Genomic DNA, 23,054 nt, shown 5'->3' with positions numbered 1-23,054 from the left:
TTTTCAGGGGATAGCAATTTTTTTTTTTAAAGCAATCGGGGTTAAGTAACTTGCTCAAGGTTACACAGCCAGTTATTTCTGGGTGTGGTGCTGAGTATCTCAGCCCGGATTTGATCCAGGTCATCCTGACACTGGAGCCAGTGCTCTTACTAGCTGAGCCACCTGGCTGCCCGACCCTGTCCCTTTTCAAAAGTTGTCTTCTGACTATCCCCTCCCCCAATCTGCCCTCCCTTTTATCATCCCTCCTTCCTTATTTCCTTCCCCCCCTTATTTTCCTGTAAGGTAAGATACTCAATTGAGTGTGTATGTTATTCTCTCCTTAAGCCAAATCTGATGAGAGTAAGGTTTGCTCATGCCCTCTCACCTCCCCCCTCTTCCCCTCCATTATAAAATCTTTCTTGCCTCTTTTATGTGAGATAATTTATCCCATTCTATCTCTCCCTTTCTCCTTCTCTCTCACCTCTTAATTTGATTTTCTAGATATCATCCCTTCATGTTCATCTTACCCTGTGCCATCTATCTATCTCTATCTATCTATCTATCTATCTATCTATCTATCTATCTATCTATCTATCTATCTATCTATCTATCTACCTACCTATCTATCTCCTTAACTACACTAATACTGAGAAAGGTCTCATGAGTTAGAAATATCATCTTTCCATGTAGGAATATAATCAGTTCAACTATGATAAGTCCCTTATGATTTCTCTTTCCTGTTAACCTTTTCATGCCTCTCTTGAGTCTTGTATTTGAAAGTCAAATTTTCTATTCAGCTCTGGTCTTTTCAGCAAGAATGTTTGAAAGTTCTCTATTTCATTGGATGTCCATTTTTTCCCCCTGAAGTATCATACTCAGTTTGCTGGGTAGATTATTCTTGGTTTTAACCCTAGCTCCTCTGACCTCCAGAATATCATATCCCAAGCCCTTCAATCCCTTAATGTAGAAGCTATTAGGTCTTGTGTTATCTTGATTGTATTTCCACAATACTTGAATTGTTTCTTTCTGGCTGCTTGCAATATTTTCTCCTTGACATGGGAACTCTGGAATTTGGCTATAATATTCCTAGGAGTTTTCCTTTTGGGATCTCTTTCAAGAGGTGATCAATGGATTCTTACAATTTCTAGTTTACCCTCTGATTCTAGAATATCAGGGAAGTTTTCTTTGATAATTTGTTGAAAGATGATGTCCGGGCTCTTTTTTTGATCATGGCTTTCAGGTAGTCCAATATTTTTTAATAAATCTCTCCTGGATCTATTTTTCAGGCCAGTGGTTTTTCCAATGAGATATTTCACATTACCTTCTATTCTTTCATTTGTTTGGATCTGTTTTATAGTATCTTGATTTCTCATAAAGTCATTAGCTTACATTTGCTCCATTCTAATTTTGAAGGAATTATGTTCTTTAGTCAGCTTTCGGACCTCCTTTCCCATTTGGTCAGTTCTGTTTTTAAGATGTTCTTCTCTTCATTGGCTTTTTAGACTTTTTTGCAATTTGGGTTAGTCTATTTTTTAAGGTACTATTTTCTTCAGTATGTTTTTGAATGTGTTTCCTTTTAGCAAGCTGTTGACTTGTTTTTCATAATTTTCTTGCATCACTCTCATTTCTCTTCCCAATTTTTCCTCTACTTCTCTTACTTGATTTTCAAAATCCCTTTTGAGTTTTTCCATGGCCTGTGACCAATTCATATTTTTTATGGAGGCTTTTGATGTATAAAGTTTGACTTTGTTGTCTTCTTCTGGTTGTATGTTTTGGTCTTCTTTTTCATCAAAGTAAGACTCTATAGTCTTTTTTTTTTAATGTGGTTTACTCGTCTTCCCAGCCAAATACTGACTTTCTAATTCCCTGTGGAGGCAGGACTGTGCTTCCAGTGGGTGTGAGTGTACTGTTCCAGGCTTCAGGGGTTTTGTATCAGCTGCTGGATCCCCAACCATCCATGGACCCAGAGCTCCAGAAGTAGCTACTGCCACTGCTGCTACTACCACCTCCATCATTGCCTCAGGGTTGGTGCTAGACCTTGGATTCCTCTTTCACCGAGGTCCCAAAGAGTTCTCCTACTGACCTTCCACACTGTTTGTTTTTAGATTGAGAAGTCTGGAAATTGCCACAGCTACCAGTGATTCAGTCCCTTGAGGCCTACTCTGGCCCCCATCTGCACTCAGCACAACCTATGCCAGACTGCACTCTGCTCCAAGCCTGGTGCAATGTACCCATCCTGTTGGCCTTCCAGGCTTTCTTGGGCTGGAGATGTGTTTCACTCTGCCATTTTGTGGGTTGTGCAGATCTAGAATTTCCTTAGAGTCCTTTTTTACAAGTATGTGGAGGGATTTGGGGTGAGCTCAAGCAAGTCCCTGCTTTTACTCCAACATCTTGGCTCTGCCCTCAACCCTTCTCTTTCTCAGCAGTGTCCTTACAGTGAGAAACCTCATTCTAGCTTATGATTATTAACTAGTATGTTACCAAATCCACATCTTTGCTGGGTAAGCTATAAGCAGGTAATGTCCAACAATCACAAAAACCCCAAGGTTCAGGGTTCCTCAGTTATTAATTCCAATTTTTTTCTGTCATACGTAAATGAGCATCCAGAAAACAAAGCACCAAGACCATCTTTGCCCTGGATAAATGTATTGTCTCTGTGAAATGAAGATGAATGATACTTCTTGACTCCAGGCCCAGAATTCTATCCATTGCAACACCTAGTTGCCTTCAACCTTTTATATACTTTCCTAAAAGAGGTGTGGAAAAAGCCTGGAAAGGACTTTAGAATGGAGAAATATTTGTTTCACAGAAGGTTTTATTTTAATTTTTTTTACATTTTAATTTATTATCTATTTTTAATATTTAAAAAAAATTTTTGAGTTCTAAATTCTCTCCTTCCCTCCCACACCCTCTGAGAAGGCAAGCAATATGTCACTCATACATGTGAAATCATGCAAATTATTAGTTGTATTTTTTTTAAAAAGCAATTGGGGTTAAGTAACTTGCTCAAGGTTATACAGCCAGGTGTTTCTGGGTGGGTGCTAAGTGTCTGAGCCTGGATTCAATCCCAGGTTATCCCGACTCTGGGGCTGGTGCTCTTACTCACTGTGCTACCTGGCTGCCCCCAGTTGTATTTTTTAAAAAACAAAAAAAAGAAAGAAAATTATACTTCAGTTTATACTCATCACAGAGGGTTTTTAATGTGCTTTCAGCATCCTCATTTCAGCTCCTTCTAGGCAGGAACTGTGCCTTTTTCTTTTTTGTAGTTCCAATATCTACAAGAGTCCCTTCTACACAGCAGGCACTTATATGTTTGCTGCCTCTTTTTTGAGGTAAATGCTTAATATTTTGAGCCATGGTTAGATTGAATTAAGCACTTCCATGTAAATCAGACAATATACATTTCTTAAATACCTATTGTTGCTAGGCACAGTTGTAAGTCCTGGGGATAGAAATATGAAAAAGAAACATTCCTTGCCCTCAAGGAACTTAGAATCTACTAATGAAAGACAACACTTTAAAGGGACCTCAAAAGTGGAGAGGGGGTGTTGTTCACCTTTCTGCACATGTGTGTGAACACTTTCCCTTTTATGTGTTGTCATCCTCATTAGATTGTAAATTCCTTAAGGGTAGGAACCCTCTTTTTTCATCAATATAACACACACACACACACACACACACACACACACATATACCTGCTCTTCCCACTTCTGGGCTCCCTTTTATGTGTTCTTTCACTGTAAGTACTTAGCAAACTTTTAAGGAGCTGCATGATAGCTATCCTCAACCTCTTGTTATTAAGAAACGTAAGCTCCTTGAGGGCTGGCACTGTCTTCCTATGCCCTAGCACTGTGCCTGGATCATGGTGCTTAATAAATGTTTATTGATTGATTGGCTCCTAGTCCGTCAAATCATACACTCTGAAATAACACGTGGCCCTGCCCTCTCCAAAGTGCAAAGAGCCCGTCCAGGCTCTAAGCAGAGTTACTTTCTAAAACTGCAGACAAAGGTTCCCCTCTCATAATCCCCCTGGATTAACCGCAAATGACCCCGGGTTCGTGAGAAGCCCCCGGGGTCAGAGGGACAGTTTTCTAATCCTCTACCCCACCCATTAGCTCTGTGCTGGTTGAGTGGGGTCACGTGGGGCCTTCGCTATCTGGCTGCGCCTGATCTTCCTCGGCCACCGTAGCTCGGCGGGGCGGCCCGCGGCTGCCGGGGCTCAGGGTTCCATAAGGACTTGAGGAAGCGGGGCCGCCCGGGCAGGGCTGGGGCTCCGCGGCCGCCATGGGCAACCTGTTTGGCCGCAAGAAGCAAAGCCGCATCACGGAGCAGGACAAGGCCATCCTGGTAAGGGGGCCTGAGCGGCGGCGGGGCAGGACACGGGCTGAGGGGCCGGGGACCGGTGTGGGAGGGGGTCCCGGGCCCGAGCTCTGGCAGCTGTGGAGCAGACACCTGAGCCTGGGATCCCGAGGCCAGGCCCCAGCCCTTGCGTGCCAGCTGACCCCCGGCAAGTCACCCCCGCCTCAGTTTCCTCGTCTGTCAAAGGAGAGGTTTGGATTGGAAGATTCCCTGGGTTTAATTCTTACATTAGCAGGGCTCGTATCCAGACGCTGGCAGGGCCTGGGGGTGCATGTCTGGGGGGGGGGGGTTGTCTCCATCCTGTCCGGGGTGCGGAGCCTGGAAGTCAGGAAGGACCTGGTCTCCCTTCCTTGACCTTTCTGCCCCACCCCGATCTCCGTCCTGCATCTTCCTCCTGACAGCTCCCGGGTCCCTCCATCTCCCCCAAACCGCTCAGCAGTTCTGGTGCTTCCCTTCTATTTCTTTGAGGTTTTTTGTGGGGGTGAGACGAGGTTGCGGGGGGGCGGGGTCTCGACCGGGTCTCGAAGCTATTCTGGGTCTTGAAGTTACTGCCCTTCTGCTCCCTGCACGCATCGCTTTCATTTTCAGATTTCCACATTTGTTTTGGAGGGTCCTTTCCTGGCGCGGCAGGAGGAAATTAAGGATAGTAACAACCATAGCTTACTTTTGCCTGTCGCATTAAGGTTTGCATAACAAAACCTACTTACGTTTTTAGATCCCCACTACAGCCTATCTAACTGTCTAACTAACACCTATGGAGGTGCTATCTATTGTCATCCCTATTTTTTCTTATTTTCTTTGAAGCTCTGAAAGCCTCTTCTCGTTATTGCTAGACCTGCCTCAGTACCAACACCTTTGAAAAAAAATTTTTTTTGAAACTTTAGTCGATTCTCCTGTCACTGTTGTAATGGTGTGATTTCTTCCAAAGTGGCTCCGTTTTCTGGGTCTTTGAATAAAATATGTAAATTGCAGACATAATAACTGGTAACGTTTAAATATTGATCTAAGATTTCCAAACTTCTGTATATATTTGGAAAATGGAATATTTCCCTGGCCAAACTGTGCCCATGTGCCTTGTGTTTGTATCCTCAGCACAGCTCTGAGCATGGTGCCTGGCACATATTAGGTGCTTAATAAACATATGCTGAATTTAGTGAACATATATGGCGTCCCAACAGGGTCAGTTCCAGACTTGGTTGTTGTTTGTCCTTCCTTCTCAAAGAGGACCGTGACATTAGGGAGGGGATGCCATGTCATGCAAGTGAATTGGATGTAATCGAGGGAGGGCTGGGCAAAGTCTCCACCTTCACTCTTCCAGAGCCATCTGGGTCCAGTGGCAGGATATAGTTCTCTCTTCAGGAGAACTGGAGATGGCTCTGGATGGCATGGGATGAGACCTTGGACCTTTTAAGCTAAGGTCCTTAACAGGTGTCAGTTTGACTAAGACAGTGTCCATTCAGTGATTGAGGCTAAGTAAAAAAATGAGGCAGAAAATTACCTCTTTTACCTACTCAAAAAACAAACAAAGAACAAACCCCAGCCTGGGAGGGGAAGACCCTCTGGGTATCTGGCCAAAACAGGTACAGTTGTTGTTTACATTCACTCTGATAATTAGGCCCCAAGCAGTGACCATGTCGGGCTTGGGCTGGTACCTATTTATTATTTACCAGTCTCTGGGAGCCAGAGTGATTTGGGTATAAGGCATGGCCCTTAAGAAAATAATCTAAACCATAAACCCCAAGATATGGGTCCAGAGGAAGAAGTGAAGGTGGTGACTTTTCTTAGCCCCCCCTCACTTAAATCCAATTCATTTGCAAGTTTTGGCATAATCTCCCTGATGTTATGGTCTCTTAGAGAACTAAAGACAAACAACCTCTGTGAGTAGTATTAGGAGCTGCCCCATTGGGGACCCAAGTAAAACTGGCCAATTAGGCTACACAGCCCCTTTCTCCATCCTTCCCTCCTTTCCTTTCCTTTCCTTTCCTTTCCTTTCCTTTCCTTTCCTTCCCTTCCCTTCCCTTCCCTTCCCTTCCCTTCCCTTCCCTTCCCGTCCCTTCCCATCCCTTGCCTTCCCTTCCCTTCCTTTCCTTTCCCTTCCTTCCTTCCTTCCTTCCTTCCTTCCTTCCTTCCTTCCTTCCTTCCTTCCTTCCTTCCTTCCTTCCTTCCTTCCTTCTCTCTGTCCAAATAGGGTATCATACCCTTAGCTGCCACTGCTTGTCCAAAGGAATGTAAATTTTGATCCACACTGGGAATTTACTATTGAATGAATGGGTATTATTCATTCAATAATAGCTCAAATACACTCAACTTTTCCTTCCTCCTTTCTAAAAGGAGAGTTCCTCTGTTTTTAAAACTGTTAGGGACTAGATATTCTAAAACTAGAAAGGATTAATTAGAAAGGTGGGTTGGTGGGCTTTTCCAGATCCTTCTGAATTCATGACTGAGCACATATTAGGGTACTCAAAAAATGTTTGACCTCAATTATGATAATAGATTCATGTACATCTTAAAAGGGGAAACTGGATATAAAAGATAACTTCTTCCAGAGGTGCTTAATTAAGACTTTTGTCTAAAATAATCCAACCAAAGTAGATGATGGGGATAGTTGGAATTTAGCTCTTCATCGTTTTCACCTTTGGCTTTTATGAGTATGGAGATTTTGGGGGGGGGGGAATGGGGGATAGAGTTGTGGGACTTAAGGTTTATGTCTTAAGTAACACAAAGTTGTTTCTCAGATGCTGTCAATTTACCTCAAGGCTTTAAAATTTTGTCCTTTTAAAGACAACTCCTTCTGGTAACTGGGAAAAGCACCATCAAGAAGCTTGTTCCTCCTGAAAGTCATTCTTTTTCCTGCTTTCCTAACAGTACCACCAAGATTTCTTCCCTGAATTGTGCTTTTTCATTTGTCAGAGAATTACTTCTAGTGTGTTTTATAGAGGAGCACAAACTTGCCATCTTTCTGTAAAAAGGAAAGAAGGCAACAAGCATTTGCCATTGTGTCCAACTGTTCCGTGATCTCTTCTTGAGTTTTCTTGGCAAAGATATTGGAGTGGTTTGCCATTTCCTTCTCCAATTTATTTTACAGATGAGGAACTGAGGCAACCAGGGTTTAGTGACTTGTCCACACAGCTAGTAAGTGTCTGAGGCCAGATTTGAACTCATGAACAGGAGTCTTCCTGACTCCAAGTCTGGCATTGTATCCACTGTGCCACCTAGCTGCCCATTTATTAAGCGCTTACTGTCAGGGCACTGTGTTAAATATTATCTTATTTGATCTTTAGTCTTTTCCCTCTCCCTACAAGGTCCCAGGACCATGTATAGTATAATCACAGACTAAAGGAACAGATTATCATCATCTAATATTTCTTTGAGATATGACCCAGGGAAGCTATATTCCAGTATGTGGTATGATATGGTAACCCCTGCTCAGAAATTAGGTTAAGAACCGTTATTTTCAGAGGAAAAAGTTTGATTATACTTACAATTTCCTAATATTTGAATCATAATTTAAATAGACCAGGAGTTAGCTGTCTTTCAGAAGTAGTATGCTAAGCTGGTATGCTTTTTCTCGAGACAGAAGAGACCATGGCTAGATGAGTTCTTTTGAATATGTGGGACATAACCATGTGTTACCTGGAGCAGCAGGGCAGTGTCCACAGAAGGAGAGGTGGTAGTAGTGACTAGCCCATATGCCAGTAAAATTTACCCATTTGCCGATTTTGGCATGGGTATAGATCTCTGCCACTTACAGAATTTAACATTAGTCATTGTACACATATCGTTTCATGAGTGTGTCTCGGCATACGTGATTCAGTTTTGCTGTTGTCTCTCCTAGAGCATAGATTCCCCGAGGATAGCAATCACATCCGTACCATGCTCCTTGATAGAAATGGTGACCTGGAGGTTGTCATGTAGTCAGAGGCATTCGAGCTTGATGATGAGCAATGGGCTTCCCTGCATCCGTCAGAAGCTTTAATGAGATGCAGTTTTCTCTTTTTTCTAACAGCAATTGAAGCAACAACGGGATAAGTTGAAGCAGTACCAGAAGAGGGTCACCCAGCAGCTGGAGAGGGAGAGGGAGCTTGCCAGACAACTCCTTCGTGATGGAAAGAAAGAGTAAGTGAAAGGACTAGAGGGATCCACATGCTTCTGGCCAAGTCAGGCCTGGAAAAAGCTGGAGCGGAAGAACGGAATTCATAATGTAGAATCCTCTGAGTCTTTCTTCCCTGATCTTTCTGAATGTCTGCTCACTAAGTCTGCATATACTCCCTCCTCCATATAAGGGCCATGCTCTGTTGAGGGATGCAGGCATTGTCCCTTTTATCAGGTTTGTGCTCAAGGGGGCCTGTGTGCTTCAGTAATTGACAGGCATTGAGAGTTCAACCCAAAGTGATTATGTTGTGATTCTTTTGTCACTTCCATCTGTGTCACTGTGTCTCCTGTTGGGTTTCCTCCTGCAGAAGAGCAAAGTTACTCCTTAAGAAGAAACGCTACCAGGAACAGCTCTTGGATAAAACAGAAAACCAAATCACAAATCTGGAAACTATGGTATGTATATATCCCAGAGTGGTGGATATGCCATCGAGCCATAGGCTGTTTTGATAACATTAGACAAAAGTGCTTTTGTAACAAATATAATCCTTTGCCAGGACATGTTTTTACCTGACTTATTAATGAAGCAGTTGCAACTGAAGGGCCCGTGGACTTTGAGTCCACCACAGATACAATTGTTTTGAGAAAAACTAAAATAGATATTCCCTTTTCTAGAATCTGTAACTAAACTAGGGGAGAATTAGAAAATATTGGATTGGATCCTGAGCCAGGTCATAATCTTGTCATGGAGAAATGAGTCATGAAAGTATGTAGGTGAGGGTTAACATCCAGTATAGAGACATGATTTATATGGAGAAGCAGTTTCTTGCTGAGTAGGAGGTCCTGGATTTGAACTCCATACCACTAGAGAAAGGAGGACTCTGACTTTTACTTCAAGAATATTGAAGGAAGTTAGGAAACTGCTTCGGAAAGAGAAGCTGTACATAACTACTGGAGCATTTCTAAAATGTGGGCTTTACAACAGAATTTTGTTACTGTTATTAGAGGCAGCCAAGAATTTTCCTTGGAGCCAGGAAGAGCTGGATTCAAGTCCTGCTTCTACTTCTGGCTGTGTGACTCTGGCAAGTCATGTAACCTCTTTGTACTCTAGACTGGGGTGTCAAATGTATGCAGCCCACAACACTCCTCAGGGTTGCCAAAAGCAGATTAAAATGTGATTGGGAGATATTTAACAAAACGAATAGAAATACAATAAAACACAAATGATGGTACATTTTAAAACTAAGTCAGTATGTCCACAGGATTAGTGGCCTCCATTTCTATTTGAGTTTGACAGCACTGCTCTAGGCAGATTTCTAAGACTGTAAGTGGAAGAAAAGATGTCAGTTGACAGAAGGAATTTTCTCATCTAGGAATTCCCTGTATTGAAATCATGAGCCATTGCCAGTCTTACTTATTCTTACTGTAATCTTTCAGTTATCATTATCCGTGGGAATAGGGATCATTGAAATCCACATATAAACCTCTAAATTTTCATCAGCTTTTTCATGAGAAGCAACATAGACTATTTGAGTTTTGCCTCTTCTATTTTTCTCTATATGCATTCTAAGGAAGGCTAGAGATAAGTGAATTGTTTAAAAGTCTGTTTCTGAAGGTGGGAGGAACATATGAAGGCTCATGCACACTGTTATTAGCCCTTGAAGTAGACAAGGAATGCCTGATTATGTGAAAGTAATAAAATAAAATTAGTTCCCATTTGGGAAGTGAGGGGAAGAATAGATTGGCTTCAGAATGTCTCCTGAACAAGGTTTTTTTGTATTTTTTGCTCCAGGTTCAGAATATTGAGTTTACCCAGATTGAAATGAAAGTGATTGAAGGCCTGAAGTTTGGAAATGAGTGTCTGAATAAAATGCATCAGGTAGGTTAACGCCATGAAGGATGTTGCTGGGACGGAAGAAAAACTAAATGGAACAGCAAAGGATGAGACAAACAGAGGCTTGTGAAACAAAGGGTAGTTGCAGGCATCTGCAGGGGACAGAGCCTTGCGTTGGTTGCTGTAGAAGAATACTAAAGAAGTAGAAGACGTGATCTTGTCCATTGAGCTATAGTTTTCTTAACGAGGAAAAAAACAACATACCTCAGTAATGTGGCTTAACAACAGTTACCAAGCAAACTGTTATCAAGTGTAAAACAATGCAAATTAAATCCTAAGTGCCAAAGAGATGCAGAATAAAATGTAACTAATTTTAAAATTAATTGGGGAAGACTTGGTATAGAACATGAATTTTAAGCTAGGTCTTCAAGAAATCAGTGGTTGAATTGATTCCAAGGAGAGGGTTAGTGGTGGGAAGGATTTGTAATAAATCCTATTGCTCCGCTTTTGACCATCAAAAAACAACGCCCCCATGTGGCATAGGGAGCTGGAGATGGGAGAGCAGAAACATCTGCCTGAACATCTTTTTTATTTTAATGAACAAGCAAGACTTCTATTGGCTTTATATACATTGTTATATATGTATATATATATAACATCCACCTCTGATAAACTCTTCTACAGGAGCCAGTAACATTTTATGTTTTGTTCAACACCAGTGAAAGCAGTAATCCTGGAGTCCCAAGTGTAATTTCCTTTCTTTCTAGCTCGACTTTTTTTAGGCCTGAGAACCAGGCTTAGGCTAATCCGCCTTTCTTATCTTGCCAGTAGAATTCATTGTTGTTTTTAACCAGGTACCAAAGTGGTAGCAGCATGGTAGGTTGGTAGGTAGTGTGGCACGAACACTGCGTCACTTGTGCTCTAGTCCTGGCTGTGCCACAACTAAGTGAGTGATTTTGGGCAATGACTTTATCTTTCTAGGCCTCAGTTCCATCCTTTTAGGGGATTAGACTAGGTGAGTGTTGAGATCTCTTCAAGGTATAAATATTTTATGTTATGCTATTAGGTCATGTCCATAGAAGAAGTGGAAAGGATAATGGATGAAACCCGGGATGCTGTGGAGTACCAGAAGGTATGATTTTGTATGTGTGTTTGTGTCTTGATCTCTTCCAAATAGCAGTTGCTTACTGTGCAGTATAAATCGATAGTGTTCAAGGATATAGTACTTCCATATTGGTTTCATTGGTGTGCTTCCTTTATGAGTGACCCGACCTTTCTCACCCTTTTACCTTGCCCCAGACTTCAGCTATAAGGAGCAAGGGCAGAATGGCAAAAGGTGTGTTAGTTATTGTGGTTTCTCTCTTTGCAGCAAATTGATGATCTCTTGGCTGGCAGCTTCACTCAAGAAGATGAAGATGCCATCTTAGAGGAACTGGAAGCCATCACTCAGGTAACATTTAAGTTGACCACTTTCTCTTGTTTAAATGAAAAGATTGTGAAAGTCCCAAACTCCTATTAATCCAGATGTTACATACAAAGATTATGAGTTAAGATCTTTTTCCCCAACTAATTTTCCTCACTAGTTAAATCATTGTAAATGTTAAAAAGAGTTTGCATCTCCTGAATACACCCTGGTTAGGTAGTGAAATAAAGGGTCCTGGGAATATACTGAAAGACAGGCTGGGATAGAAATTTTTTTTTTTTACACAAATGGTCCACATAAATAATAGAGAATTTAAACATAGTTTTCCTTGGAAATAGAGGACTATTTTCCTTTTCCTTCTGTGTCCCTCTTTTCCTCTCCCCTCAACTGACAGTGGTGTGAGGTTTTTTGACATTTTTTTCTCTTCCATGGTTCTGTCAACGGTCATTGAATGGAATGCATGCATGCATGAACAAGCACCTACATCCACAAGAGACCTTTATAAGGAATCAGCCCAGGCCTTTCCTACTTGTTCTCACTTTCAGAACTCCTTGTTTACTCTTCAGGGTCTAGACCCCTAGATCAGGGATTCTCAATCTTTCTGGGCAGCTATCCCCGTTTGCCAGACTCTGGCTTAGCTATGTGAGCTAGTGCCTGCTGCCTCCCATTTATATGCCAGAGCTGAGTCATAAGGCTGGTTCAGGAGAGCCTGCCCACCTCTCATGCTAATGAAAAGCCCCAATGTCATAGGGGTCTCATCCTAGAAACTTATTGGGATAGTTGGGATATTAGAGTGATGGGTATAAGCTGCTAGAAGAAGGAAGATTAGCTAGGAAGGCAAGAACACAAAAAACTTTAATCAGTTGATAGGAATTTACTAAGTGTCTGTTATATTCTAGGTATTGTGCTAAGCCCTGGGGATACAGAGATAAAAGGAAAACAAGCTTTGCCATCAAGGAGCATATATTCTAGTGGGAGTGGGCCTGGGGGAAGAATAGCGTGTACATACAGGTATATGCAAGACAGTCATGAAGAAGACACTGGGAGCTAGGGGAATCAGGAAAAGGTCTCATAAAGAAGATGGTGCAAAACTGAGTTTTAAAGGAAATCAGTGATTCCAGGAGACAAAGGTGTGAGTGGCCAGCGTTCCAGGCACAAGGACTGCCAATGTAGAATCAGGAGACTGGAGGTAGAGTGTCATGTACTTAACAGTAAGTCATTTGAGTCTGAGTGGAGGTAGATTGGAGTAGGGAGAGACTTAAGCTGGGAAGACGATTTGGGAGACTTGTAGTCATCCAGTGGAGAGGTGCTGAGAGCTTGAACTAGAGTTAGTGGCTGTGAGAGTATAGAGAGAAAGATTGTAGATCAGTGACAAGATCTGGCAATTGATATGCCTTATGTGGGGTGAAGAACATTGAGAAGTTGTGAACTTGTGTGATTGGGAGGATGGTGTTGGGGGGTATAATAGTAATAGGGATGTTGGAAAGAGGAGGATGATTTTGGTACAGAAGGTAGAGATCTGTTTTAAACATACTGAATTTGTGATGTTTATGGGACATTTAGTTTGGAATATCCAGTAGGACCAATCTTGACTCCAAAAGTATTTTTCCTGCAACTTGGCGGAGACAGAATAAGAAAATACATTTTCAGCCATGACCAATACAACACAAATTTGTTTTGCTTGAGTCAGCTTTCTTGTTACAAAGGAGAGCCTTTTGGGGGGGGGGGCAGGAGGAGAAGATAGTGATGCAAAAAAGTCAATAAAATACACAATAAAGACCAAAAGTAAGAGCAAAAAGGGTGATATTAAAATTCATATATACTTTAAAAGCAACAAGCTGTATGTATTTTCATAGTTCTCTTTTGTATATGGAAATGTTCATATTCATAGGCAACTGTTAATAAAAAGTAATTTTTAAAAAATGTTTATCAGGCAGTTGATGCTCAGGAAAGAAAGTAGGGCTGTGTGGAAAGGTTTGGGAGTCATCTTCGTAGCAATGATAGTTCACAGGAACAGAGCCTGATGAAATTGGCTTGTGAGAACCAATTGTTAAATTTTCACTGTGAGCATTCACCTCTCAAATCAGCAAGCCCTATTGATCAGGGCTTAATTTATTGTTTTGTTGATTGCCTAGACTTAAAAGGTGGAAAAAATATTATAAATATATGGGAGAAAATATGGGAGAGAGCAGATTGGAGGAGGGGATATCCTGTGGGACTGCTGTTTTGGGGTGGTGGGTAGGGGAAAAACATGGAGAAAATTTGTAACTCAAAATCTGGCAGAAATGAATGGTGTAAATCAGAAGTTAATAAAGCATTTGAAAAATGAAAAAAAATATTATAAATACAGATTAAACTTAAAATTGTCTCCTGCATTTTTGGAGGGCAAATTTTAAAAAATTTGTCAGCACGCCTTTTGTGGAAACTGATAAGAAAGAAGAAGCAGAGAAGAGAATCCAGGATAGAGTTTTGGGGTACATCTACTGTTTGTTGGGAGTGAAATGGATAATGATCCATTTCAGGCAAAGGAGCAGTCAGGGATGAGAGCCAAAAGAGAACATATCACACAACCTATAGAGTCTAGAATATTCAGGAGGAAAGAGTGGTCAGCAGGATCAGAGGTTGTCAGGAAATCAAGAAAGATTGTGGTGGACAAAAGACCATTTGATTAGAGATTGCTGGTCATTTTGGAGAAAGCTTTTCAGTTGAATAATGACAAAAGCCAGATTATGGAGGGTTCAGAAGAGAATTAGGAGTAGAGGCCAGGAGTAAAGATAACTCTCTAGGAGTTTACTCATAAAGGGAAGGAGAGGTAAAGAATATACAAATACAGATAAATAGTGGGATCATTTGATCTGTTGTTTACAGTGAAGGGAGAGGGTTAAAGAAGTCTTGGAGACTTGGGCATATTTGTAGGCATTGACAGAAGAATTAGAGTTTGAGGTAGAGATCTCTACCTAAAGATAGAGATTGATAATTTGAGAGGGAAAGAAGAGAGGTGAAACTGGGGGCAGTTTGCTGGAGAAGACGGGAGGGAATGAGATCAAGGTGAAGGGTCACCTCTTTATTAGAACTTGCAGTAAAGGGTGAAGTATTAGGCAGTTTAATTAAGGGAGTTTGATACGCAGGAGAAAAAAAGCTTTTGATGAATAGCTTCTGTATGGCTGGTAAAAGATACTATAGGATAGAACCAAAATGATTAGAATTAGAGGATAATAGTTTACATTAATAATAGTTAACATTTTCTGTAAAATACACTGTGCAAGTGTTATCCCCATTTTGCAGATGAGAAAACTGAAGCACACACACAAAGAAAGACTAATTGACTGGCTTGTGATCACATGGCTGGTATGTGTCAAAGCCAAAGTTTTGACCCCCGAGCTTCTTATTTCCAAGTCTGATGTTCTTCCCGCAATACTGCGATCTAGTTTAAAGCTCATTTTACAAAGAAGAAAAGGGGCTTAAATGAATTCTCCCAAATCATAGCTAATTAGTAGTCAACTCAAAATTAAGAACCTAGGTCTCCCGACTTTGAGCCTAGAGATTTTTCCATCATACCATGCTGCCTTTCTAGTCTTATTTTAATGAAATTTCTGTTCACTGCCTTTCCCTTTCCCTTCAGAGCCTAGGTGCTCACTAAGAGTGATTTTGACTTGACTTGGATTGATGTGACATGAGGGATGGGACACAGAGCCACAGCAGACCACCCCCCTCACAACCAGAAGCTATTGAAACTGGTCGTTCTGAATCTAACTTTTTTTTTTCATACTTTGATAACTGTACTTCAACATAATTGGTTTCCTTTGTAATCTTATGTATTTTATTTTATGCATTCAACAATATTATTCTGAGAAGAGGTCCACAGGCTTCACTAGGCACTGCCAAATAACAATAATAATAATAGCTAACATTTATATAGCACTTGCTATGTGCCAGGTTTTAAATGCTAAGAGCTTTACAATTTTTATCTTATTCAGTCTCACAGCAACCCTTCAAGGTAGGTGCTATTATTATCCCCATTTTACAGATGAGGAATCTGAGGCAGACAGTGGTTAAGTGACTTACTCATGGTCAAACAGTCAGTAAGCATCAAGGCTGCATTTGAATTCTTCATGACTCCAGGCCTAGCTCTCTGTGGCCAGAGGGATTCATGACACAAAAAAAGTTAAACACTAATGTCCTGCTAGACTTATTCTGAAGACCAGAAGAAGCCAGAAATTCATGGTTAGGAGCTTTGGTCTCATATAAAGATGATAGTTAAGGAAGATCCTCTGAACTAAAAGAATTTGTTTAAGGTTAAGTAGAAGGTGAAAAGACAACATTAAGCTAAACTAGGGAGAGCCTAGAGGGGCTGCTTGTTGAGCCACCTACCAAAACTTAAGACTTTTCAGAATTTTATCTCACAACCTTTTCCTCTTTTGTCTTTGTAGGAACAAGTAGAACTTCCAGAAGTTCCTTCAGAACCCCCATCAGAGAAAATTCCAGGTATGTTCTTTTTTCCCTTTTTAATTAACATTTTAGCATCTTTAAAGTTTACAGAGAAAGTTGAGGATTTTTGTTAAATTTAAGGGATGACTGAAGTGTACATAAGCCTAGGCCTTTCTTATTTGGTACTGACTGGGAGTGAGGAAGCTAATCCTCACCTGGGAAATGAGAATGATCGACTTGGTGGTGGCTCTTGGCCCTCTTACCTAGGAATTACCAGAGGGAAAATGCTTTCCAATGAAGTCTTTTTCTTAAAAGATTGCATAGGATTTCAGAAGCACTGAGTTAATATTTTTCTTTCTCTTGGCAGTGACCTGGACATTATTTTCAAAGAATTATATGCTAGAAATTGGGAATACTGTAAAAATAATATGCAAAAAATGTCCATTTGGCCACCAGGGCCACGAACCAACACGGTATTTAATACATTCTCAGTAGAGTAGGGATCTGCTCATTGTTTTCTGTCTTAGTTGTGCTCTTCCCTGGGGAAGAGTGACTGTTGTCTTCCCATAAGTTCATTTTAACTGTCCAAAAATGTCCATTGGCAGTCTGTCCTTGCTTTGCTTTCATAATTTCCCTGTTTTTCTTTTATTATTGTTTTATCCTCTAAGTAGTTCCTGTCCTCTACCAGAGTTTCTTTTAGTACAACATCTGTGGCCAACTTTGTTCTTACCAAAATCAGTTTGTCTTAGATTTTTTTTCCCCGTTTATAAATAGCATTCCATCTAGCTAGCAGCTTTTTCATATTCAAGATGTGTAAGAAAACAAGGTCTCTTAGAGTGGAATGCCTCTCAGGAACCCAGAGACTTGCCTCTCCTATCAAACCTTGTTTTTCCATAGGCTAACTCTGACTTTGGGGTGTTTTGTGTAAAAGTAACAAGTATTTTTTCCTCCACAGATAAAGAACCCATCAAGGCAAGGCCAAAACAGCCAGAACTGGTGGCAGCATCTTAACCTTCTTTCCTCCCCCACTGGGGCCTTGGAGGGACTTCCTAAGGAATTATGACCCCTGGAGGGTTTGGGTTCTCAGTCCCAGGAAGGGGCATGCCCTGGAACTCTCCTGGACTGGACAGGGCAGAGCAAAGCAAAGTGGACAGGGGAATGCTGACTGATCAGCAGCACATTTATTGCTCTTGTATCAAGATTTTTTTTCTAGAGCATTTTTTCCTGGTACTTTAAAGTCTGAATGCACTTTAGTAGTGCTGTCTTTCTCTCATCTCTGGATTAAATGGTGACTTGCAAACTTTTCAAGCCAAATGCTGTTGCTAAAGGTTGTGATTTCCATAATGGTTAAGCCCCAATCACAACACTCTTGGTGCTGTATTTACACTACCTACCCCAAACTCTGTGACGTGCTTGAAGGACTCCCTTCTCCATAGACCATTTGTAGGGGTTTGGCGACATTGGCAAGGAGCAAAGGACTCTTCCTTTAGTAGTCCCACCACCAAGAGGAGAGGTCATTTGATTTGGGTTTCTGTTCGATTCTGTGTGGGACCAGAGGAAGGAAGGACAGAGGAAGTCCCTGTGAACAGAGCCTTTCTGTGCTGCGCTTCTTTGGGACACCATGCTCTCCTTACCTGCTGGGATAGGACAACAGCATGTTCAAATCTGGGTCAGTTTATCCACACTGAACCAAAAGGTAAAAATCTAGGAGGGAGATCATAAACTTTAGCTTCATTCCTCTCATCATTTTCATTGTGTCGTTAAAACTGGGACTGCCTTGGGAAAATTCTCATTGGTCTTTCTATAGGATTTCCAATAATGTTCCTGAAATGTGCAGACTTGTGGTAGAAAAGACTGTGGTTCTAGCAGGAAAGTTCTTGCCTGTGAAAACCCAGGATGTTGTGTCTATTCTGACCGTTTTCAAGCCCTGAAATTAATTAATTCACCTGAAATTAATTTCCTTATATTTGGCTGCTACCATATGCTCTGCCATAGCACTAATCAGCTCCTGAAGTGGGATGGGAATTCCTTCATACCATTTGCGTAGTTCCTGTTTTTATATTAGGCAAAGGGGCTGACATTTGACTTTATTCTCCATTTGAAATAAACAGGAGCAGAGATTCTAGCAGAGGAACCTTTTAACAATGGTTCTCAGTAGATTTCCCCTACAATTTCTCCTCCCTCCAAAAAACATAGCTAGCATTGTTCGAGTGTAGTCTCTACAGTCAGTTCTGATAAGGGTAGGATGAGGTTGGACTTAGAATGTGCTTTGTGGCCTGAAGCTTCCCTCTAAGCAGCCATGTGGATAAGATAAGTAGGGCCTGGCAGCAGAGATTTGGAGGTGGATTCTAATATTATTTGTGTTTGGCTATAATCACATATTTGGCTGTAATTTGAGTGTTTTTCTCCATAAGTACATTGTTCTGTGATCCCCAGAACTAGTGATCCTTGAGACACCAGCTTATCTCTTGTTGAAATAAGGGAGACAGTTCATGTCATCCTCTGGATGCTTGATTTTAAACCAAGGATGTCTTGTGATGTGTAAATTAGCCAGTAGGGGGAGGCTTGTTCTGTAATTTACAAAGTTAATCTTTGCCTGAAACATCAAGCCTTATCAGACTAACTTGGAACTGACTTCTACCTCCCCACCTCCTGCTTAGTGACACAACCATAGATTGAGAGCTGGAAAGGAACCCAGAGGCTATCTTAGTCCAGCTCCTTCATTTTGCAGGTGAGGAAACTAAGGCCTAAGGATGTGCCCAAGGTCATAGAACTTAGTATCAGACAAGATTTGAACCTAGGATCTCTGACTGCAAGCAGTTGTTACCATTGTACCACAGAATTGTAATAAAGTACTTAATAAAGCGATAGTTTTCTTTGAGCTGAGGGATCAAACAAGTAGTTGACTTTTATAGAACAGAAAGGCAGAGAATCACAGAATTTTGGAATTGTAAGGGACCATCAGTGATCATCTAGTTCATCCCTTTGCTAAAAGAGAATCCCTATTTCAACCTACCCAGTTAAGTAGCCAACCAACTTGTGCTTGGAGATCTTCGATGAAGGACAGATAACTCACTACCTCCCAAGGCAACTCATTCTACTAATGGTTAGCTCTAATTGTTTAACAGTTTTTCATGATGTGGAACCTAAATTGGTCTCCTTGCAACCCTTTGCTCCTGGTTCTACCTTCTGGGGCCAAGAACAAGTCTAATCACTGTTCCACATGATAATCATCAAGGTATCTATCTTATTACCTACTCCCAAACCTTAAGGCTTTTCCTCTTCAAGCTAAACATGCCTGGTTACTTTAACTAATATGTCATGGATTAAAGACCTTCAACAACTTGGCTGTCCCCTAGATTCTCTGCATATTATTTGTGTCTTATCTTTTTTTTTGAGCGGGGAAGGCAGGGCAATTGGGGTTAAGTGACTTGCCCAAGGTCACACGGCTAGTTTTTTTGTGTGTGTGTGTTGTGTCTAAGGCCAGATTTGAACTCAGGTGCTCCCGACTCCAGGGCCGGTGCTCTATTCACTGCGCCACCTAGCCACCACCTAACAGAACTTTTAATGGGTGCTTATAGAATGGAACAGAACAGATAGGAATTATCTTCTCTCTCTGTCCTGTCATCTGAATAAACAAGGATCATAGGATACTAGAACTAGAGGGACCCTGGAAGTCATCTCATCCAACCAAACCCCTTGTTTCACAAAGGAAACCGTTCCAGAGATTTAAGTAAGTTGCCTATGGTTCTACAACTTGTAAGTGGCAGGGTTAGGATTTGAACCCAGGTCCTGTGGTCTTTCCACTCCACTACACACTTCAGGAGGTTTTTAGGGGAATGGGGAAAGGAACTGAAATATGACCAGAAAAACCAGGAGTCTGAATAAAACATATACTAGATAACAGCCAGTCCCTGAGCCATTGAAAACTGCCTGCATCTCTACAGTAGAGGAGTAGATCCTTTTGACTTTAGTCTCGGAGATGAGGTCATTAGGGATCGTCTTCTGTTGAGAAAAGAATGGTATAAGGAAGTGGTTAATGGAGCCATCTATCACATCCTACCTGCTGTCACTGAAACACTAACAAATCCCATTTGCCTGAGATTTACAGCAGCCAGTTTTCAAGGGCTTGCCTACAGTTTCCTGTTCTAACCTCTGTACCAAACAGATTGTACTGTGTATATCCTTGAGAGAAGAAGCCGAATGTGTTGTGATCTTCATGATATGTTGTAACAATAAAGTATTTTTAATGGTTTCATCACCAAGTTCTTGCTATTCAGATTGTCATGAAAAAAACCTGCTTTATTTTATGGAGAAGCACATTATCTTCTCAGTGGCACTTGGGGTGAAGCATGTTTTCAAAGCTGCAGGTTTATGGAGCTTGCCTAGTGATTAAAAACTGCAGTAGCTGTAACTATATGTGAGGGCATTGCAGAAGCCAGTCCAAAGTGACAAAGGCTATTTGTGTAAGTTCACAACAGAAGACTGCTGACCGAACTGATCAGGATGGCAGGTAGTACATATACATATACCTACTAACATTATCTCAGCCATTTGGTTTGGTGGGTTAGAGTGCTGGGCTAATGAAGCCGCGATAGCTAGCTTTTGTTTTAATGGCTGCCGCCGCCAGGTGTGTGCATACAGGAGACACTGGATGAAATGGTGCAAACTCAATGCTACAAAAAATAATTCAAACCTTATATTTTTGTGTGTAGGTAGCATATGTAGTATGTACATGATAGAAAAGCAAAACACTTTCAGGAACCACTGCCTCTGAAGCCATGGTTTTGTTTTAAGCTTGAAGGACAATGAATTGGAGCAAGAACCTATTGGAAGGGAAGCCTGTTCAAGGTACCTCTATTGCTGCCCTTAGTTCTGTAATGGCCCCCTATTAGCTTTAGGTCAGTGTTGATGGGAGGAGTAAAACGCAGAAGTGATCAAAGTTTCTTCCTGTATTTTTGCACTGCTAGTCAAGAAACTGAGGTCTGGACTCAGGAGTCCTGGGTTTGGATCCATGCTTGGCCACTTCTTGCTGTGACCACAGGCAGATTAACTTTTCTGAGCCCCGCTTACTTCACCTAGAAAGATGATCTGTCAATTTATAGAGGCATTTCATTCATAAGTAATGTTCCAGAGAACAGAATCAAGCACAATATATGAAAATTACCAAGAAATTGAGGCTTGATGTAAAGAGAAAAAAGTTTCCTAACAGAACTAACCAAAACTGAAATGGGCTGCCTTGAGAAGCAAAGATTTCCCTTTCATAGGAGGTCTTCAAGCAAAGAGGACGCATGATTGTTTGGCAGGTGCATCACAGACATGTTAGAGTCAGACCAGATGGCCCCTGGCGTCCTCCTTTGCTGAGAGAATACTATCAATTTCCTAGGGTTTTCGTGGAAGAGGCATTTAGTAATCCTTAACATGTTATAGAAAAGGGAGATGTTATTCAATGGGCATTTAAGTGTCTTCTGGATGGAAAGCAGTGCTCTGTGGTATACCCTGTTAGGTACGATGCAAGTGGTTTTTTTTTTCAAGCTTTCAAGTCAATTGCAGAAATAAGACAAGTATGAAATGACTGGAGAAGGATACAAGGCGACATTAAGCACTAAATTGTGAGGTAGAAATTCTAAGTACCGCAGACGGCTCTTCTGTCCTGGTCAGACTGTACCTGGGGTCAGATGTCCAATTCCAGAAACCACATGTTAGGAATTACATTAACAATGTTTCTGGAGAACGATGACCAGAATGTGAAAGCCATGCCATACATAGACTAGTCGAAGAAGCTGGGGATGCTTAGCCTAGGGAAGAGGAGATTTAGGGACAAGATATTTACTATGTTCAAATATTTAGACTGGTGGGTTTTGTTTTTATTTTGCCTGTAGAGCCATTTAGAAATGAGGTAAAATGGAAAACTCTAATCCCATTATTTGGCTCTGTGGGAGGTGGGGGGATATTGTGAAGCCATAGTATCTCAGGGACAGTCGTTAGAGTCTCCAGCCCGTTGGAAGAATTGAGCCCTCTTGGTCAGTGTCTCACCCTGATATTATACCACTAGGATGAGGGCAGGCCACTATTACTGCCACTCAAGGACAGAAGGGAGTTGGCAGAGGTTGGCAGAGCCAGACCCTTTGGTTTCTCTACAGAAACTAGGTCCAGGCCTCTCAGAATCAGCCATACTAGTAGAGATTGTGCAGCACAGAGAATCCTAGAATTTCAGAATTAAAAGGGACCTTGGAAGCTAATTAGTCCAACCCTGAACAAGAAAATCTCTAGTAAAGAGGCATCCACTATCTCCCAAGGCAATCCATCCCACTTAAGAAGAGTTACTAGGAATTTTCCCCCTCCATTAAGCCTAAATTTAACTCTTTGGAACTTCAGCAAATATTTATTCAGCACCTACTGTGTGTAAGATCCTTTCCTTCCACACCTTCATTCTTCCTCTTGAAGACCCTAGTTCCATTTAAGATGCATCTTAAATTCTACCTCTTATATGATACCTTTCCTGATCCCTCCTGACTGCAGCTCTAGTCGTCCTGATCTATATCTTGCCACTGGACCCAGATGGTTCCAGAGGAGAAAGTGAGGCCAGTGACTTTGCACAGCCTTCCCTGACTTCAATTCACTTGCAAGTCATGGCATCACCTCCCTGATGTCATGGTCCTCATTGAGAACTGAAGACAAAAAATACCATGTTTCCCCAATAATAAGACACTGTCTTATAATTTTTTTGGACAGAAAAACACCAGAGGGCTTATTTTCAGGGGAGGGCTTATTTTAATGAACGTTGACAGCAATTTTAATAAACAGGTAAGTGTGAACAAAAAATGTACCTTTATTCAATAGCAAATCACTGGGGAAGAACAGGATGATGCGCTCACTACTGCAGCTCTGATTGGATGCAGCTTGGAGCGCGGCGTGCGTTTCACGGGGGGGGGGGGG

The 23,054-nt window shown here is 41.5% G+C and overlaps 2 protein-coding genes across 9 annotated transcripts in view; both read left to right on the top strand.

Moving 5' to 3' along the window:
- BAIAP2 (BAR/IMD domain containing adaptor protein 2) overlaps positions 1 to 23,054 on the top strand; it is a 403,422-nt gene that overhangs the window by 36,449 nt on the left and 343,919 nt on the right. The window lies entirely within an intron of this gene.
- On the top strand, positions 4,146 to 17,429 carry CHMP6 (charged multivesicular body protein 6). The gene is made up of 8 exons (XM_069064085.1): positions 4,146 to 4,326; positions 8,345 to 8,454; positions 8,799 to 8,886; positions 10,223 to 10,309; positions 11,331 to 11,396; positions 11,634 to 11,714; positions 16,118 to 16,172; positions 17,071 to 17,429. Exons 1-8 carry the CDS (start codon positions 4,264 to 4,266, stop codon positions 17,124 to 17,126), a joined length of 606 nt encoding a protein of 201 aa, XP_068920186.1. The 5' UTR covers positions 4,146 to 4,263; the 3' UTR covers positions 17,127 to 17,429.

This window comes from Petaurus breviceps, unplaced genomic scaffold (genome assembly GCF_028583685.1).
Source record: "Petaurus breviceps papuanus isolate PSGF00001 unplaced genomic scaffold, PetGlider_PUasm1.0 90617, whole genome shotgun sequence".
Lineage (NCBI taxonomy): Eukaryota > Metazoa > Chordata > Mammalia > Diprotodontia > Petauridae > Petaurus > Petaurus breviceps.
This window is presented reverse-complemented; position numbering and strand designations above follow the sequence as displayed.

Bases quoted from the DNA above. Each gene is read 5' to 3' on its own strand.
- CHMP6 (XM_069064085.1), top strand. From the start codon at position 4,264: ATGGGCAACCTGTTTGGCCGCAAGAAGCAAAGCCGCATCACGGAGCAG. The intron at 4,327-8,344 runs GTAAGGGGGCCT...TTTTTCTAACAG, and splicing joins AGCAGGACAAGGCCATCCTG to CAATTGAAGCAACAACGGGA. The intron at 11,397-11,633 runs GTATGATTTTGT...CTCTCTTTGCAG, and splicing joins ATGCTGTGGAGTACCAGAAG to CAAATTGATGATCTCTTGGC.